The sequence below is a fragment of the Carassius gibelio genome, chromosome B5 (genome assembly GCF_023724105.1).
Source record: "Carassius gibelio isolate Cgi1373 ecotype wild population from Czech Republic chromosome B5, carGib1.2-hapl.c, whole genome shotgun sequence".
Lineage (NCBI taxonomy): Eukaryota > Metazoa > Chordata > Actinopteri > Cypriniformes > Cyprinidae > Carassius > Carassius gibelio.
The window spans coordinates 26,246,535-26,267,274 of record NC_068400.1 but is presented as its reverse complement, the minus strand read 5'-3'; the positions used below and the strand labels follow the sequence as shown (position 1 = coordinate 26,267,274).

Below are 20,740 nucleotides of genomic sequence, written 5' to 3'. Positions count from 1 at the left end.
TGGCTGCTAACCTTTTGGCCTCTGGGTCAACATGTGCACCAGATGCTTTTGTCGAGACACTTCATTCTGCCTCTAGCTTTGTACTGTATGGTTGGGCATGTCAAGATTATTGATGGTCTCCCAACAAATATTTTATAGTTTGTGTTCGACCTTTGACGTTAGTGGAGCAAAATGACAGCAGACTATGTGTCACCACTGCAAACTACATTAGAACGAATGGCTGCAACGGATGAATGCACCTGGTTTACATTTTTAATGTTTCTATGATCAGCGATCTGTGCTTTTTCGTGTGTTTTAATTTGGCTTTCTAAGTACAAAGTTAATAGGTGTTTGCGAACATTTGCTGACCCTTGTTAGAGGCCTTCTTAGTTGTTGTTGTTGTTTTATGTTACCAAAGGACCCTGTATAGTGCTATGGATCCTGAATACAGTTTTCCTCCAACAAAACCCCTTTAACAGTGACTCAATGGCAACATCAAAGGTTTCAAAACCCCTCAAGTTACTGCACTTTACAGATATACATAACAAACCATGACAAATGGATTGTGCCTTGACTTGCTTGTTTGGTTCTAGACGGCTCAAAGGTGTTGCTGCGTTTTCATTCCATTTGTTCTTTTTGTTTTTCTTCTGTATGAAATATTGTTGCGTCTATCAACAGTAGTCCAACACTTTGTCCACATTATGTGTTGTAACTTGACGCTAACTTACCGTACTTTGCTCTGGCTATCTCAGCACACCAGGCAGGCACAAAAAAAGAGAAAAAAACAACAACAAAACCCATGAGCTAGCTATAGCCCCCCTCTTTAGCACTGTTAGCCTCTTCATAACACAGACCCAGGCTTAAGCTGAAGCACTATGATTAAGATAAGCCCAAGCGAAGCTGGACAATTACCTGACAACTAACCTTTTCTGGAGCCACTTAAGGATGTAAGGACCCCTGAGAACTGTTGTTTTTCTGAGAGGAACACAGCCCTTGACAGCAATGAGCCTGAGAAGTGGCTAGCAATGAGCTAGTATCATAGCTGAGATGACTTAATTCCACCCACAGCATCAGTGTTGAAGAACTTTGTTTCTAGACAGGGCCGAAAGGGCATTAGGATTGATTTGGTTCGAGGTAAAAAAAAAAAAAAAAAAATGTGTCAAGTGTTTGCACTGCAGTGCCTTCAGTGGAAGGACAGTAAATAATTATTGCGAGACAAGACTGAGAACTTAAACCAGAATGAGTGTGTCTTTGAATGGGATGAATATATTCATATCAATATTATATTAATTCAGCCCTGGTGTACAGGAAATAAAAACTAGACAAAATTGTATTGTCTATGCAAGGTGTCAAACTTATCATTCAGGAGAAGATAGGAGAAGAACCACAGTTTATATGGACTACACAGCTTTAAATATTACTAGTCAAGGTTTTATCAAAAATATACATAAAAATATTGGGTGTTTAAAAAAAAAAAAATCTCACCAGGAAAAATCTCATCAGAAATTATCTTTGTCCAACATCAGATTTAACCTTCTTTTTTTTTAGATCTTTAGATTGTTCTAAAATGAATGTAAAATTTATTGTCTGCATTTTCAACTATTCTGTAGATACAAAGAAAAAAGGAGTAGGGACAAGAACCCTTAACTTGAAAAAAATTAAATATATTTAGTTTGTTCCTAGATGCATGGCACAGTTTGTTTTCATTAAAAAACTGCTGTGTCTATACCAAAAAGAAGAAAGAAGAAAAAGAAGAAGAAAAGAAAAAAGAAAAATATGAATTTTAAAAGATGAATTACGCCAATCATGCTAAAGTGGACCCATAAACTGAACTGACCATTCAAGATGTCATTCCCTACTGTTCATTCAAAGTACTGCACTCAGATTTCTAAACTGAAAATCTGAATCCAACACTTGACTAAGAATGCCCATCAGTTCTGAAAGTACACTTTATTCTGTGTGTGTGTGTGTGTGTGTGTGTGTGTGTGTGTTTGCATGTTATGTGTTCCAGGCCCTTTAGAGACCACATAGAGGGTCCTGGCCAGAGCTCCACACACTCTCTCATCCTCTGCCCAGGCCTGAAACATCACAACGGCAGGCCTCGAGCTAGCAAACACAGTCAGGGGTGAGTGTTTATAGGCTACATTTGTTAGGGTTCTCACTGTGGGGCTTAAATATGATATCCATATGTTCAACTAATGCACAGAAACTTTTGCTTGGTAGGATGGTGTTGTAAAGATCGAGGAGGGCACTCACTCCTGTGATTGGCCGAGGCAAAGCATATAACCTGCACAGCCAGACAGTCGGTCATTACCAATCCATTCTGAGCTGTGAGTGGGGGATGTAAGTATTCAAGACTTATGGCTTTGTTCAAGTGGAGCACGAGCTTTCTCCTGGGGTTAATGCCCGCTGTGAATGTGGCTGTCAGAATCGAGCTTCTCCCTGGTTTACGCTCGTGAGGCAAAGTCAGGGGTTATTTGCTGCTATTTTTACAAGAAATGGGTTGATTTGTCTTAGGCCATTACCGTCTATTATGGCCGGGAGTCTCCGGGAAGGAGGTGGGAAGCAGCAAACGCTGGCATTCTGCCTAAAGAGAAATCAATGAAACAAATTAATCCTTCGCAGGCCGCACTGACACAGTAATCCATCATTCAGGGGTGCTTTTACACACCGAATCAGGGAGCCAGGACTGAGGGAGAGAGCCCCAAGGGATCGCTCGCTCGCACACATAGGCACGCACATACACACAAGGCAAGACATGAACAGTCTGGTGGCACCCGCCACACAGCTGCAATCCCACAGCCCAGCGTCTAAAGCGAAAGAGATGAAAGACGTAGCATAGCACGGGACGTGTTCCAAGGTCATGCCATAGTCGACTGTCTGTGGTGTTTACTGTTTCTTGATTATCTGCGAAACCACCTAAAAACCAGTAAAGAAGTCGCTGACAGACATGGTACATAAAGAATAGCTAAAAAGTCGAGAAAGAATATGATGGAGGGAGAGTGTTTTTGGGATTTGGGATTTCTCTTCCACCCACATCATCATGTGCTGTCGCATTGTTCAGAAAGCTACACATTCACTCACATTGTTCAAGTGATTAGGCGCTGTGATTTCCTTGGCCTCTCCTCCAGTTCACCGAAGCAGGGCAAGTGTCATTACCAACATAAATAAGGGAAATGATGGGGGGGGTTGCACATTTATAACCACATATAAAAAAAAATTACACTATAAATAACTTTACCTTCTGGTCCCCAATCTGTAAAACAATAAAAAAAAAAAAAAAAGTGATGTGCTAATGTGGCATAGTGGAGTAACTGACCAATAGGAGACAACTTCATTGCACATGATAGGATCATGTGATCAGCTCTGGGAAACAACTCTGTCCTTTGAGAGCTGGACACAATAATATTCCAGATAAAGCATATGATTTCAGACAAAGGAAACACGGGAAATGAGAAACAAAAGAAAAATTTTAATATGCACATATTCCAAAATAGTTTATTTAGAGGCATTCAGATATGTCAAATGTCAACACAGGTCAGAACATTAACATTTTACATTCTATACATCAAAAATACATAGAGGAATTGTACATTATACATTACATTATTGTATGGCATTTTCGGATTTATCAATTGCTGTGCACCTGCTAACTTAAGGCAGAAACAGCCCTACAAGGTAATGAGGGAACTCCACTTACCTTTAAGCTTTTTCTGATAGACGACTGGAAATATGGGAGTATTTCAGGACAAGAGGAAGAGTGTCAAAAGCATTAAATATATAGCCAGTGAATGTATTTTGTGACTGTGGTATGAGGAAGGCAGAAGGCACATATTTTATTTCCATCTTGGTTATATGAAGCAGTATCTTTTATTAAATAGGAAAATGTACCTTATGAAAAAAGAAATACATGGATTAAAATGCCTCTCGTCGCCCCAGGAAAATTCACCACTGCTCTTGAAACTCAAAATAAACAAAAGTAAAAATCATATTGTTTCACCAAAACTCTAATGTTTGTGATCAGCACAGAATGCTCCGTTGCAAACCTCCATAATCATTTCAAAACAGAAAACATATGGTTTAAAATCAAATAAATCCAGCAAATCAAGAACATATGTTGACTGGTGAGTAGTTTGTTTCATCAGTCAATTGATAATAGCTCAATAAACACATTGGCAGTGAGGGTTCACCGCTTATGTTGTAACTGACAACCCTGTCCATGTAAAAGCAGATGAAATCTGACACTTTCATGGCTGTTTACATCACTGTGTTATTAGACATAGAAGGGTATTATACAGTACAAGATCATCCCTTTTATTGCATATATGTGTCATAATAAACAAATGGATCTCACATATATGTAAAAAGAGTCTGGAAGTTTATGAGCATTACAATACAATGACTAGATCTATTTATATGGGTTGCTTTGTTAATTGTCCCACATTTTCCTGTGATTAGATATAGTGCAAAAACTTTTGTCATCATGTAACAAAACAAATGTGTTCCATGTTGTAATAAAGGAACTGGTTTTATTTAGGCAAAAAACATTTTGTAATTTGACAAATTAATTTGAATTAACCTAAATACAAAATAACATATGGTCAGGTTTGGAAAAATAGCTAGAAATAGGTTGTATACTTTACAAACTATGACTATCATAAAATGTTCTGCTGTTGAAAAAAAAATTGTTTTGCTTATATAGCCTATAATTAATCATGCACTCTAGTTTCCTTTTCATACAATGTATAGTTATGAGAAATGCAACACAGAAGATGTGTAAGTTTGAATTATCTCTCATTCTCCCTGTCTCTGTTTTGAAGTCCTTCCTTTCCCTCTTGTCTTTTGCTTGTATGATGTGCCTAATTTTGTGCTCAGAGGTCAGGGAGTTTACTGCTGACTGGAATTTAAGATCTGCAGGATGTTCAGTTCACTGAAGGAAAACATACACAGCTTTCCATGCAGGAAGTCCCTCACTAACTGCTGTCCTAAGCATGGGGTGGAGAGGCTCATTTGGAGTGCCACAGCTGTCTGTAATCGGTCCGCTTTCACTTTTGAAAACATGCTGTTTCACAGATTTTCAATAAAAGCTCTGCCTATATTTATCAAAAGCTGATGTTTAAAGAAGTGTAGAGGAATTTGTGTTTAGGAATGAATATTTTCCCTTGCAGACAGATAGAACTGATGGAGGGGCACTCAATGTACAGTACAAGAGGGTGACGTGTAAACAGAGATGCAGGTACTGTTTTTTTTTTTTTCATTCTATGGGTGTAGGTGTGTGTGTATCAATTAGCATAATCGAACCATGTGTTTTTTCCACCAAATGCCTGCAGATATCTCATTGCTGCCCGTCTTTGAGTATCTGAAAAAGAAAGCGAAAAAGATTAGGTTTACTGAGAGTGCAATTGTCTCATTTAACTAAAAGTTCACAGAGCATTTTATTCAAAGAAAAGCACAGAAAGACAGTCAGATTCTGAAGTTGTGTGTCTGTTGCCTTCATGTAGTGATTGCAAGGAAAGTAGATGCACAGACAAGGACCGAATTCATCAGCGCCACTACTACTATCTATTACTTAGCTCACCAACAAAGACCTTCTGATAGAGAATGAAAAGGAGTGACAAAAGAAAATACAGGAATATATTATTTGGTGACCAAACTGGCTTATCTTTCCTATTTCACTGCCTTTGACATGGAAGTGGACATGATAGTAGCTGTGTTTGTTCAAAACATCATATTTAGTCTCTAGTTTCTCTGTCAAAAACAAAATAATCGAAATGATGAGGAAACTTTTTGCTTAGTGACAGGAAAGACGCCATGCAGCCAGATCATGAGTGGTGCTCTTGTTCAGATTCCTGATTCAGGTTTTGTTGTCTAAATCCATAGCAGAAGGTCTGCGACAATGTTGAACATATGATATGACTAAGGGCTACCGGGAGTGAGACTAAACAGATACCAGTTTGATATGCATTGTTTACATATACAGATACACTACACCACACCCTACACAATTAGTTCTGTTGTTCATTCTTAGTTATGAATCCTGAATCAAACATAATACATCTTCAGCAAACCTGATGACTAAAGGGAGAAAATGTAAGTGACTTCTGATGCTTCATTATATGCAGAGGATTAGATAAGGAAGTTGATATTGATATGCACTGTTGTGACAGTTCACTGATGTACTTAATTAAGAAATCTGGCAAATGTTTTTTTTTTTTTTTTAGATGATACACCAGATATTTGTGTCAGTCCAGTCAGTCGTGATACGTTTGTTTTGTAAAGAAACACTTTCTTTGTTCATCTATGTTTTCAGAAAAGGTCACATTTAGGTACTAGTACACGTTAGGTACTAATGTGTATCTATGTATCTAATATACACCTTTTATGGTTAAATAAGTTACAAAAGTGTACCTTTTGCCTCATTTAAGCATCGTTTCTCTTAAATAAAGACACCACATCATCCGCTCTGAAAGTCTCCTGACTATACGGAGCCGTTCTGGACACTACAGTGAGTCATCAATTTAGCTGCCTGTTGGAGCTCTAGCCTCAAACAACCTGCTCTATTTGCCTTAAAGCACTAATTTGACTAACTACTCAGCAAAGTGAAAATTACTCACAACCCAATTTCAATTACCTTATGACTCATCGTTGCTCCATAGAGCTGCTGCTTTCACTTTTTTTTTTTACCCATATTCACTTTATGAGGAGAAGCAGAGTGGAAGCTATTTTCTTTACTTGGAAAATATTCTGTAAAATGTTGATGCATGAAGCTGCATGTTTGAAGGTAGAGAGGACGGAGATTACATTTTTGTTATTTAAAGTTTATTTTAGAGAGAGTGTTTATTTATCTGTAGTTTGGGATATGTATGTTTCTGAACATGTATGTTTTTATAGTACCTTGGTATGTATAAAAACAATATCCTCATTTTATAAGGTTGCATGTGAGTTTTATGTTCCTTAGGATCTCTTCTCACACCTTTTGTCACTTCTATCACTTTACCTGTGATACTTTAACAAAACATAAATGATATTTAGGCTTCTTGACTGTGTGTGTGTGTGTGTGTGTGTGTGTGTGGTTTATATATTATAATGATAGTAGGCTAATATTAATTATATCTGTCCATTTGTGGTAAAACTGTTTAGTTTTAATGAAATGTATCTTGAAATGTATGTTGTAAAAGTCAGACATTATGTCTCTTTATCTGTACTCCTCTTGCACGTGTACATAATCACCCTTTTTAAAGCAATTAATCTCGTGTGTCTTCCAGCGTGGATGTGCCTAAGACAGACGAAATTCCAATTAAATTCCTGCTGCGGGTCGGTTTAAACAGACCGTTATGAATATGCGAGGTGACTCTTTACCACACACAACAAAAGCTCTTTCCCTCAAATACAGTCGCTTATCTTTGCTCTTCTTTCCTAAGAATCCATCCGCTCCTGTTAAACTGTGTGCATTAGGAATATACGGCTTTGCTCTGCTTCGGACAATCGTTGTAAAACCATAACAAAACACGATGGCAAAGGTTTAAGCAGATAAATGTAAGGTGGACATTTAGTTTCAAGGAAATCTCTGTGGGATTATAAATGATATGAGGACGCGAGATAGCCTACCTCGGATACTTTTTGATATGGAGATGTGTTGAATTCCTACAGAATTAACTTAACCCCTTGTTTCTGAAAACAAGTAGTAGCGAATACCTTGTAATAGGCTACTAAAGTTGAACTAATATGCTTTCCCTGGATTAATATAGGCTATTTATGAAATATAGATTTATTGTGTCTTAAACAATATAAAACTGTCCACATATATGGGTTGCAAATCACACTGTTATCGTAACTAAAGCCTACGTTATTTTAAAGACCGGTCCATCCGCGTTGGCCCGTCGCATTATTAGGACTTCAGTGCATCGATTACAGGAGCTGTCCGGCGTCAGGTATCGTTGATATGTAAAAGAATGGGTTTTTTCGAACACGAAATAGTGAAAATACTGCTTAATGTGGAAACTACCCTTATCTTGTCGAAGTGTTAAAAAATTGTTAATTATTTCTGAATTATAAATATATATATATATATATATATATATATATATATATATATATATATATATATATATATATATATATATATATATATATATATATATTTCAGGAGCCTATGTCTTCTGACATCAATAGTCCGTAATAACAAGCTTATAAGGGTAGCTTTTCTCTCTTGTCATTAGTTATTAAGTCTATGTTTATCAAAGTAGCCCTGAGTAAAGTTAGTGTCCATATGTAGCTAAATCCGGGCCTATCACGTGACATGCGCAGTGCGGGTTACTAGGCTATTGCTTTCTGAGCGATTTTTACATCCACCGTTTTGTTCTCGGATGTAGTGTAGACTATACAATGACTTTTTAAATTATGAAAACACACATTGCTTATTTGAAATCCCCTCTTGATTCCAACTGAAAACGAGGAGAAAGTCTAACGACAATATGCTCAGTAGCTCTCATTAATAGCTATAGCCAACGAACACTGTTACTATCTACATAGATGATGCTTTTGATGGAAAAGTGCCTAAGAGATTAAGTAGGCTATACTTACGTGCACCTGACGTTCTACTTCTGCTTTCGTTCTGTTTCTTCTGCTTATGCTTCGGGAAACTCAGCCCTTGTGGACATGCCTTTGTTTTCCCATATTTGTGCTAAAAAAATGTAATAACACGAAGACACCTACAGTTTTACTGTCATTACAAATATTTATTTTTAATAAGTTTTTTTAAGACGTTATCGTGTAGGTGCTGTTAGATTTCTGCATATGCAGGGCCCATGACTTGTCAGAGAAGGGGTCCTGCTCCTCTAGCTGACAACATAGGCTACGTTTTGTGTGCTTATGTGTCATTGTTGTGGTTTCCATGCCTTTTAAGAAATCTCAGACACGTAAGGTAGCCTAATTATTGTTAGTCTGGGCTTGTTTTAACTACTAACGGATTTATGATCTTGGTCTCTGTGACCATCCAAGGCAATTAGCACATAAGCTCTAAATAGATGATGGTTTGTGAGCAATAAAGCCATTACCTCCAGCATGAACTGACAGTTAGCCTAGCCTACTCTAACTAAACTCCTACAACAAGCTAACTAGAAAGAAAATACCTCACTGAATACAATTACAGTCACTGCTATTTTATAATTAATTCGCAATTTGACAATGCATTTCGTTTTGTGGGCCACTCAACAATCTGTAAAAACAGATATTTTTCCTACCTGTTTTTGACTGCCACCTTAATCAGGCATTCAGCAGAGTCCCACACTGACAGTTAGATGGTTCGCCCGTTTCTGTGCATTACAAAATAAAGACAGGTTAAATAAAGTCTTTGATAGTCGATTTTTTATTTTTCTTAAAAAAAAAAAAACTACAACAACAAAAAACCTTCAACAGAGCTTATGTTGGTCATACGATGCAAAATGTTAAGTGACTGGACATGTTGTTTCTTACCTACTACGCATAATTAAGTAAAATCTTCAAACTCTTAACAACTGAAATGTGCCCAAAGCGGGAGCGATGGGCCTTTATTATTATAATAAACACAATTTGGGGGGGGGGGGGGGGCGTTGGAGTGATTTTGTGCAAACATTAATGAGTAGCTAGACTACGTCTTTTAAAAAGCCCAAGCAGTTATATTAAGTGGCGTAGTTTGAGATATTTTCCACATCTCTCCCCACTACCCTTTGCTTTGAGAGCGATTAGATGATGTCCATTGAAAGTTGCTGATCCATAGAGAAAATGGCAGTGGATAAAAGGCGATTTCAAGTGACCTTCTCGTCCCTTTCACACCAATCTGAGCCCCCAAATAGTTAGGGATCAAATTGAACAAAAGCCCCCTCCTCTTCTCTTTCAACTCACTACTACTCAGGGTGACAAAACCCACCATCGCATTCGAGAGGCGCGCAGTGTGTTTAAAACTGTGAGATTATTAGAGACACCAATATATAACCAACATTACATTTGTTTTCTTCAAAACAACAGTACAACGGATGTTTAAAACCAATACTATGAGCAAAGCGCTCCAAACTGTTTATCACATTTAATGTTTCCGATTTTTTTTTTATTAAAACGTGTTGGGTTTATTGCAAGTCATACTGATCACCTACCTTACTGAGAGTTTTGAACTATTACTGTGTTTATTCCTGTCTATATATATATATATATATATATATATATATATATATATATATATATATATATATATATATATATATATACTTTTTTATTCAATATTTTTACAAGTTTGTCATGTTTATTTTCTATTTATATATATTTAAACCTAACACACAAACGTGTTATAATATAAGTGATGATTATATAGATTTTTACTTTTGTTCATTGCAGGCCTGGTATCAATCAACACTCCACAATTCAGAGATGTCTTTATTATAAGTTGTCCAGTCATTGTATACAAGCAATTCACCTTCAAGATAAGCTTTATTGTGGGCTTCTACAAAACCTAACCCTTTAGTGTGGTTATTAAAAAATGTGTTTACTTTTATAGCTACCTGTAGCCTAAGAACTGTGAATATAAGCCAGCAACTCTAAATACTTTGTTTTCATCGGGACTTTAGTTAAATGTAGTAGCCTATCAGAAGTGTCTGATAAAACAAGGAAAGGGAACTATTTTGTCCCTGCTGTGTCCTTAGAGTTTATACCATCTAACCCGAGCGTATTTACATTCGTGCTCACTTGGTAGGAGGTCCGCCATTCGTGGGATTTTATTACTCGAGCAGCTCTTAGGGAGCATGCATTAGACTAAATGGTATATGTTGTTTATTGCTATTTTAAACGAGTTTGTACGGTCATTAGGGAAAAACAGCACCATATTACAAATTGAATGAGGTGCTTTGAAACGATTAATTGTTATTATTAGAATTATAAGTTATTATTATTATTATTTTGATTTTATCACACATAGTAACGTGAGAGGCGACTCATGGACCATCACTTAATTTTTATTTTATTTTATAGAGTTATCCCTTGGTATTGTCATGTGAAACACTGTAACTTTTTGAACATTGTTTTGCACTTTAATTTATTTACTTTTTCTGTCAATAAAACGTCCATTACAATTAATGACAAACAAATGTTTTTTTTTTTTTTTTATGAATAATTTACATTACTTATGGAATGAACTCATTGCAAGGCCTAACACTAAAAAACTAAAAATGATCCTAAAAATGATAGTCATGTATAGTGAAATGTATTCTACATCTTCTGACGGAGCTATAATTGCATTTAATTACCTAAATTAAAGAAAGGCATAAGAAAAGATGACAAAGATATCTTTTTCAAAAGTACTTTCATACTTCTTTCAGCAGATTTATTTTTTCTTCTCAAAATTGTTTAAATGTTTCTGTACACGCGTCAGCCCTACTTTATTCTGAACAGGTCTATCGTATAATCGTTCTTTTAATCCATTGACATTATCACTTAGACAAACAGACTGCTATCGATCTTTCTATTACGAGATCATACAAGACGAATTACACAGGTGAAAAGGGGTTTCTTAAAGTCATACGTTCAGTCATGTTCAGCATCACTATAACGTTAGAATTGTATTTTTCAATGTAGACGAGCGCAGATGATCGATAGAATTCTGTCCACCGGTCTATATTCGCATTGCTTTCAGCCGACAGTCTCACGTAGCCTACTTTATTTGATAATGCTAGTTTTTTGAGGGGTTGGTTTAAGACACGTTTACGTACATATTTGCGAGAGTTTAATATGCATTTCAACTCACACTGGAATTGTAGAAAGTGATAAAAGTACTTGCCTTTCAAACATGGACCAAACTGAGAAACCGCCGATCCCAAGTAATGCCCACCGGTCGCTGGGCGCTCGCACTTTGAATGTCCAAGTGTCCACTTTACCATTTCTTCAGAGCTGTTTTCATGCGCGCCTTGTCTTCCCATTCGCTGTCCCTCTCCCTCTCTCCCCTCTCGCTCTCTTCCCTATCTGTGGAATAAAACCTTGATGGTACACTTACAGAAGTTTCTCTTTGTTCGTTTTAATCTTATTCGTTTCACTTTAGCAAAGAACAGAGGAAAGCAGCGTGCGTTTCTGCGGATCGGTGTGAGGAGAGACGGAGGAAGCTCCGCGGTTGAGTTGAAAACAGACTACCCTACCCATTTGTAAATAGAGGGGTTTCGAGAACGCTCGGATGCCGGTGTTTTGCTTCCCCTTAACTTCTTTCACACACTGTTGGACTTTTAAGGCAAAGTTGGTATATGAGAAAGTTCTAACCAAGTGAAAAAAAAAAGTTTGTCAGATGATAAAAGCTACAAGGTTTATTTAATAGGCTACCTAAAGGCATTTTAATTGTCGCTTTTCCGGTTATGTCAACTGGAAAGAGGGCAAAATAGCTTCTTGCAACATCAAATATTTAAAAAAAAAAATAGAGAGAGAGAGAGAGAGAGAGATTGTTAAATCAAATCAGACAACTTTAGCTATCATAATCAAAGATGTTTAAATCTTACAAATAGGCTACATCAGCAAATACATCAATAAAATAAAAATAAGAAAACATCCATCCCACATCGCATTTGATCTCTGAGCCACATTTGGAAACATGTTTAAAATGACAATAAATTACTCATTTTTATGTCGCTGTAATTGTCCACTGTACGCTAGATGGCAGCCCGATCCAGACATTATAAGCATGTACAGCGCAGCCTTCGGCATTCATGCACAAAAAGCCGGTTTCCCTGCGCATTATACCAAAAAACTTCCCTCGTTAATAAATCTGTTAAAACATACACTGAATGATGGATTTTTTTATACTTTACACTGTCATGAAAGTCTGATTCCTCTTTTTTTCGCCCTGGCTGGCAGCGTGATCTGTTTCCTATCACTGGTAAAGCATTCCGTTAGCCTACTGATATCTTTCCAGTCAGACTAGTGGTAGTTGTCGCGCTTTTCCAATACTTTTTATGTGTTGATTTATTTAATCGTTTTGCTGAGAACTGGGTATATTAGTGACATCTGAAGATGTGATTTGTGCATTGATTTGCAATTTCGAGCCCGTACTGTTCTGCCAAATGACGTAAAATGCTAATGGATCCTTCACAGTTCAAATTCAGACGTTATAATGGGTATTTTAGAAATTAAGACTACAGCTTCGAACAAAAACACTTTCAACTTTGCGTGACTCGCACCAGTCCTTCCGCCTCACGCGCATTTGTTTATATTTCACGTGCGCGTATAGTTCGCTCATTGCTTTCATCCCGTTTTCCTCTTCTTTCTGGGTTTTCTTCCTCTTTTTTGTGACAATAGACGGTCCATTCTAATCGGGTTTCAAAGTAAATAGCAGCGCAGGGGCGAGCGCAATGTAAATTGTGCTTGTCAGAGCCCTCAGTCGTAGGTAGCGAGGAGCGAGGACTCTAACCAATGGAGTGAAGGAGGCTTGGCTAACCTTAGCCTCCCATTTTCTCTCTCCCCCCTCGATGCAGGGTTCTGACCAGTCAGTCGCCTTTGATTATCAGTTGCCAGCAGCCCCTCTCTTGGCTCCTTGACACGAGCACCATATAAGGCGCAGCGATCTCCATAGAAACGTGTCAGTTTCAATAGTAGTGTCAAAGTTCACTATATACAGACATTCGCGCAGATCTCCGTTTCGGAAACATTGCTCCGCTGGTACTCCCGTTAAAACGCATTCTTTTTTGGGTCTCTGCTTCTTACATATTCCAATAGGTTTTTTTTTTCCTTTTTTTTATCCTTGCTCTGTTCCTACTGGAGAGGTGAAACTACATAGGCACTCGGGCGACGTTGTTTTTTTGTGTGTTTCTTTTGCTGGACCAGATGAGCTTTATTCATGAACATAGATAGAGAAATCCGTTCTTCAGTGTTTCCTCCTCTACAACCGCGAAGACGGAGAGAGGAGCAAGGAAGAAAAAGGAGGGGAATTTATTTTGCACAGCACTTTGGATCTCCGGTCCACCAGAAAGCTATTATTTCTGCTTCAAGGTGAAGATTTTTTATTGCGGTATTTTTTAAGAAACTCGATTTTTTTTTTATTACGTCTGGGATCGCTTTCTCTCTACACGATTGGGTTCCCGAATGGCTGACTGCAATTTACCTTGGAACTGGCCTCCCGACAATTGCATATCCTGATCGGGTGCCTTTCTATCGACTCCGGTATTTTGAATGTATTGATCATTTTCTGCTTTTACTTTTTTCCTATGAGATTGAGTGCTCCGATTTGAATTCGCGCTGCCGTTCGTCCAAGACTTCTCTTTTCCCTGCTCCGATATCCGAGCGACCAGTTCGCTTGAAAGCACTTTTCGGGCCCGAGATATGGCAATGGTAGTTAGCGTCTGGCGAGATCCGCAGGAAGACGTGGCCGGAGGACCTCCGAGCGGCCCCAATCCAGCAGCTCAGCCGGCGAGGGAGCAACAGCAGGCGGCGTCAGCGGCACCACACACTCCGCAGACCCCCAGTCAGCCAGGACCCCCGTCCACACCAGGGACGGCTGGCGACAAGGGCAGCCAGAATTCTGGACAGAGTCAGCAGCATATAGAATGTGTTGTTTGCGGGGACAAATCGAGCGGCAAGCACTATGGTCAATTCACCTGCGAAGGATGCAAAAGTTTCTTCAAGAGGAGTGTCCGAAGGAACTTAACGTATACATGTCGTGCCAACAGGAACTGTCCTATTGACCAGCATCATCGTAATCAGTGCCAATATTGCCGGCTGAAGAAATGTTTAAAAGTGGGCATGCGGCGGGAAGGTGAATATACTTTTCTAAACACGACACACTATTGCTACACAGGTTTATTGTTCAGAGACATCTTACGTTAAGCTCGCACTATGCACATACAAACGCGAAATACATTTTGCTTTGATTGCTTGCTAAAGAGTGTCAGAAGGCGCGTACAAGCAGTAGTAAATCCGCGACCACAGGCAGGATCAGCATGCATCTTACAAAAGTAATTTTGTTTGCACAGACAGGCAAGCATCATATGCACCCGTTTCAACTCAGCCAGTTACATGAGATATTAAAGACACCCATGAACGCTGTATGTGTGTAAAAGAGAGAAAGAGAGAGATGAAGTGTGTATGTGTGTGTGTGTTCATGTGTATGCGCGCGCTTGCGTGCTGGAAGACTGCTTAAAAGCCTACTCCATTCACTAACCCCATAGTATAGCTAAAATAAATAATAATATGTGGTTTTACCTCTGAACGTAAGATGTGTGGATCTGTTTTTACGCCGTAGTCTAACGTAAACGTTTAGAGGCCTGTCTGTCCACACACAGCCTAAGCTCTATGCGAACAATGGCCTTTGCAACTTACTCTTAATTACTGACCCGGACAAAACTGATATTTATACCCCCTATATTGTTTTAAAGTAATAATTAGTTCAACGTAAGAATATGCTAATACACATTATGTTTGAAATCAATAATAAAAACAGTATTCGTGCTCGATTGTAGGTAACATTTTTTTTTTCTGTTCCAGAGTTAGCCTACTATCCTGAGAGTTAAATAAATATAAACGTATTATTACACAAATGTATGCATATGTGTATTACACGCATTTGTCAAAACAGTATTAGAGTGTAGCATTTGTAACAAGAAAGAGGCTGGTGTCCTTGAACTAGTTCTAATGTATAGTAGAGATTTAAGTCCGGTCCTCGTTCACTATAATGTATATTACATTCACATAACAAAAAAATAAATAAAAATAAAAATAAATAATATATATATATAATAAAAAAAAATGAGTGGATGCACTAAAAGAGAGCGAGAGATAAAGAGCTACAGAGTGTTTGTATATCTTCATATTAGCTGTTGTAATTCATAAGCAGAGGTAAACATTACCAGCTAATAACCGACGTGGTTATCATTTGACATGATTTTTCTTCGAAACGCAGTGCCTTAAACAGATTCTTATTTAGTTTTATTGTCGTAGCTTTAAACAGCAGTACAGAGTAATCATGCACTCGAACTAAAGCTTCCACATAAATTATGTTTCTCAGTTCTGGATGTACATTTCCTCTCCCTTTCTTTGTTTTTGTCAGCGGTTCAGCGAGGAAGAATGCCTCCAACCCAACCGAACCCGGGCCAGTACGCGCTAACGAACGGGGATCCTCTGAACGGTCATTGCTATCTCTCCGGATACATCTCCTTACTACTTCGGGCCGAGCCTTACCCTACTTCTCGCTATGGCAGCCAGTGCATGCAGCCCAATAATATCATGGGGATCGAGAACATCTGTGAGCTCGCAGCTCGCCTGCTCTTCAGTGCTGTGGAATGGGCGAGGAACATCCCTTTCTTTCCCGACCTGCAGATCACCGACCAGGTGTCCCTGCTCAGACTGACATGGAGCGAGTTATTTGTGCTTAACGCGGCTCAATGCTCCATGCCCCTACATGTGGCCCCACTGCTCGCCGCCGCCGGCCTGCACGCCTCACCTATGTCGGCGGACCGCGTCGTGGCCTTCATGGATCACATTCGTATCTTCCAGGAGCAGGTCGAGAAGCTTAAAGCACTGCACGTCGATTCTGCAGAATACAGCTGCATTAAGGCAATAGTGCTCTTCACATCAGGTGAGTGTGTGAGACGAGGCCTACTCACAGACATAAGGGGGCAATGCAATACGGGGTGGGTAAGCTTCGGCATCGACGCTATAGTTCACTAGTGGGTCTCGAGCTGACTTTGTACTCTAAAATATCTTTAGCGCACAAGTCATAAAGTGCTAATTCAAATGTGATCAAAGCCATTCAGAAATATTTAAGATTTAATATAATGCAAAATGTTGCATATTATTATACTAAACACGGATGATAATAAAACTAAAGTATTTTTTGCGAAGGTTGAGAAATATAAAAAGCATAAAATTAAATATATCAGCTTGAATATGCATTTCTCATTCATTTTACGTGATGTAAAATATTTAGGCCAAAATTTGTACACTTTGTGAGATAAGTCCATATCTCAGAATATCTTTCATATGCTCAACCACTTTGGTCCACAACTGTACATGAAGCCACAGAGTACACAAATATACATCTGGGGCCCTCTCTGTTGAGAAAAGCTGACTACTGAGGCCTCTATTATTAATAATTGATTCTAAGCTCGAGTGATATTTTTAAAGGATATTTTAAATGAATGCGCAGATATATCCATCAGACTGGTGTCTATCTGTTTACTGAGGGGTTATTTAGCCAAATAGTTAAAAATGAGCTAAGCTATAACAATTATGACAGATCAACATCGATCGACACCAAATTACCCTCACACTAGCTTTATAACTGATGTTTATATTTTTAGTATTTCTTTCGGCAACAGACGAAAAACATAAGAATAAAGTGGACTGTTGTTTTTAAATAGTTTTACACTTCGTAGTTTGCCTTAATTATGATTTGATCTTCGTAGGCTATTATGTTAATTAATTTTATAATTAATATTAACATAAACTATATTTATTTTAGAAACTGGATTTATATACCTATGTTTTGAAAATTAAGTAGCCAATACCAACTATAACACCATTACCCCTTCAAACGTCTCGAGTTTGGGGCAAAGGTGCAAGCTACACACACACACACACACATATATATAGATTTTTTTTTTTTTTTTTTTTTTTTTTTTTTTGCAATTAGTCTAGCAAAGTTACTTGTCCACTAAATAAAATATTACGTTTTATTATTTATTTATTTTTACCTTAAGGTGAAATTAAAAGAGGCGTTCAGGTTAAAGTAGGCCACGGTAGGTTGGCCATCTCGTGTGTTTCCTTAATTTTCAGAAACATGCCTTACTGTTGAATGTTTATGGAATGCCAAATCTTTAATGGTAAATTATAATTCATGTTCTGAGCGTATAATCTATACCACTGAAATGTAACATTGTATTTGTTTCTCAATGACGTCAGTCTCGCACGGTAGGCTACCATCCTTGCCATGTTTAACAATGAATAGCTTACAAAGCACTCAGATATTTAAAGTCTGGGCTGGGTAACGAATCAGAACAACTTGATGAAAATATTTCTGTAAGATCTGAAATGTGGTTCAGTAATAACTATATATTTTGATTCGTAGCCAGTCCGAAGTGCTGCGTAAAGTTTTGGACATATGGTCTATATGTTTCACATGATGGATTAATAATTAATAATGCGCCCACTGATTTAGTCTCCTCTCGGTTTCTTTCTGATTAAGAGTAAATCGTTAAGTAAACTAACAAAAACATTCTTAGACATACGAAACACATTACACTGTGTTTTGCTGAATTCTCTCAGTTTTTTATAGCAGTTCTTTCTGCACAAGCTGGCTGCGACGGAAGTGACCCATGAGGTCACGTTACTGAGAGGTTTCAGCAAGGACTTAGCACAGTTCAGAAGTTCAGAAGGTTATTGTATTTGACCGCCGTGTGTTCCAGTCCAGTGCAATTAAGATCAGTCTCCGAGGCATGCTGTACACAACGCCCTTACACTTTAAGACTTAAACCAGAGAAAGCGTAAACTCTTATTTTGAATATCATCAGCACAGCCGCCATATTAGAATACTGATAGAATTCGTATTGGCCTGACGATGGTGCTCATAAGTGAGGACGTTTGGCTGAACTGATATTGGCAGTTCCAGTTAACCCATAGGTTTACCCCATTGGCGTTCATGTGGTATTTGTAAACATATTTTGACATAATATCATTCATTGACATGCACTATTAAAGTAGAAAGGTTTCTTGTAAAATACATGTCTTTCTTTGAAATTTAGGCGGTTGTGTCCTCAAGCAAGTCCAGGCTAATAAATGTGATTGCTTCCAGCGGCCTTGCCTCCTCGTTCAGACTCACAGCAGAGGCAACTGCTGGTACAGGGAATCGGGCGAGAAATGACTTGGTAGCATCTGGAGAGCAATTAGGTCATAATTTGGTTATTACCATGCCCAATTCTCTGTCAGATATGAAGCTGGATATTTCCATATTTGACACAAGGCACGAGCGCCTTCTCCATCCTCTTCGGTCGAGCTTGTCCCTGCGTACTCTTTGTTTAGTCTGATTTGTGAGCTTGCATGCGGTGTGTTCCCTGCAACGCAGGGAGTACGTTCTGTTACTCTTGAGGGATTGCACAGACGTATTGTTTATTTATATTGCAGGCAGCCTCATATGCTGCGTGATGCATGATGTTGGGCTCGTGTTTGTTCATCTCACTTTGTCAACAACACGTAATGCTGATGCTGAATGATAACCTGGGCCTCTTTTCTGTGCTGTGTTTTGTCTATTCAGACGCTTGCGGCCTGTCAGATGCTGCACACATCGAGAGCCTGCAGGAGAAGTCTCAGTGCGCCCTGGAGGAGTACGTGAGGAGCCAGTACCCGAACCAGCCCAGTCGCTTTGGCAAGCTTTTACTGCGACTGCCTTCTCTCCGCACTGTCTCTTCGTCTGTAATTGAACAGCTGTTCTTCGTTCGCTTGGTAGGTAAAACTCCCATTGAAACCCTCATCAGGGATATGTTATTATCCGGGAGCAGCTTCAACTGGCCCTACATGTCCATTCAATGATCCGAATGAGCCAGTGAAACAAAAAGACTAAAGGACCAAAATTCTGCAAGCCCTTTCAAGAAGACTATATATATAGGACCTAATTTCTGACCACTTAGGAAGACATTTTTTTTTTTTTTTGTCGTCTTCTGGGACCGAAATGGAATATGTAATGTACAAAGATTAAAGAACTGGACGTACTCCCGTGTAAATCCATCGCCGTCATCAAGAACATTCTCCATTTTGTAAAATACTAGTCTTTATTTTCATTTTCTTTTTTTCTTTTCTTTTTGTAAAGAACAAAATACGTACAAATAAAATGAAGAACATCATATGCGCAGTAAATGAGCGAGACTTAGCGGGAAAGAAATTTCCAAGCAATTATAAGAAATGTCCTGTGTCTATGTATCTCTGTTTTGTATTTTTTCTGGTTCTAAACCAGTTTTTTTCTGTGATTCTATACTAATGATTTTTGATATAACCTTTTGCTTCTTATAATGAGTGCGATATATGTTGTTGAAGATATGTTCTCCAAGAATTAAAATTGAAGTGAGAATTTAAAAATAAAGAAAAACATTAGACAAATAAGACACAGTCTAATCGCAATGACAATTTCACTGATGGTTGAACCTTCCCCCACTTGATGCTATGGACATGCAACTTCGGCAAATCTGACCTCATGGACATTTTAAGGAGAGGACACACCGGTGAAACTTTTTCTTGGTCGTATGTGTGTGCGAGTGTGTGTTGAGTCAATCATCAGTCATAGATAAAAGACATGAAAAATCAAAAGCACTTTTAATATATCATTTTCAAATACATTTTGTTTGTTTCGTCTTGATATTTTCGCTATTTCTTTTTTTTTATTATTGGATATTGCCTTTCATTTTTGCTCAACCCATGATATGCCTGTGCAGAAGGGTCGCGTGAAGTTGTGTGATGGTGACTATACTATTAAAAAGGAAATAGGCAACTCTGTCTCGCTCTCAGCAAATTCTATGTTCTCCATGCTATTAATGAACTGTTCTAATGGCGGCTATATTTGGGATGTGCTTTTACATGATGCATATTTCTCTTTGCTAAGGAAGGCCTTACCAAAACACGTGTTTCATTATTATTGGGCTGACCCTTATGTTGACACAAAATATCAAGCCCGTCAAGAATAGTTTTGAAATACTGTAAAACCTCTATAAGCAGAATACCACAGAAGGTACAAATGCAAGCATTTGATTACTTTTGGAGGCATAATTATTCTGTGTAG

At 38.2% G+C, this 20,740-nt stretch overlaps 1 protein-coding gene and 1 long non-coding RNA gene across 2 annotated transcripts; one reads left to right on the top strand and one right to left on the bottom strand.

Moving 5' to 3' along the window:
• Positions 1-3,431: 3,431 nt before the first annotated feature.
• On the bottom strand, positions 3,432-9,292 carry LOC127958157 (uncharacterized). The gene is made up of 3 exons (XR_008153988.1): positions 9,222-9,292; positions 8,563-8,662; positions 3,432-5,338 (listed from the first exon to the last, which is right to left on the bottom strand). It is a non-coding gene; the product is annotated as an uncharacterized LOC127958157 (long non-coding RNA).
• Positions 9,293-13,488: 4,196 nt separating this feature from the next.
• On the top strand, positions 13,489-20,457 carry nr2f1a (nuclear receptor subfamily 2, group F, member 1a). The gene is made up of 3 exons (XM_052556956.1): positions 13,489-14,734; positions 16,025-16,552; positions 19,226-20,457. The coding sequence occupies exons 1-3, from the start codon at positions 14,302-14,304 to the stop codon at positions 19,498-19,500; spliced, it is 1,236 nt and encodes a 411-aa protein (XP_052412916.1). The 5' UTR covers positions 13,489-14,301; the 3' UTR covers positions 19,501-20,457.
• The last annotated feature ends 283 nt before the right edge of the window (positions 20,458-20,740 follow it).

Coding starts and splice junctions, on each gene's coding strand:
- nr2f1a (XM_052556956.1), top strand. CDS start 14,302: ATGGCAATGGTAGTTAGCGTCTGGCGAGATCCGCAGGAAGACGTGGCC. Junction 14,735..16,024: donor AGTGGGCATGCGGCGGGAAG/GTGAATATACTT, acceptor TGTTTTTGTCAG/CGGTTCAGCGAGGAAGAATG. Junction 16,553..19,225: donor AATAGTGCTCTTCACATCAG/GTGAGTGTGTGA, acceptor TTGTCTATTCAG/ACGCTTGCGGCCTGTCAGAT.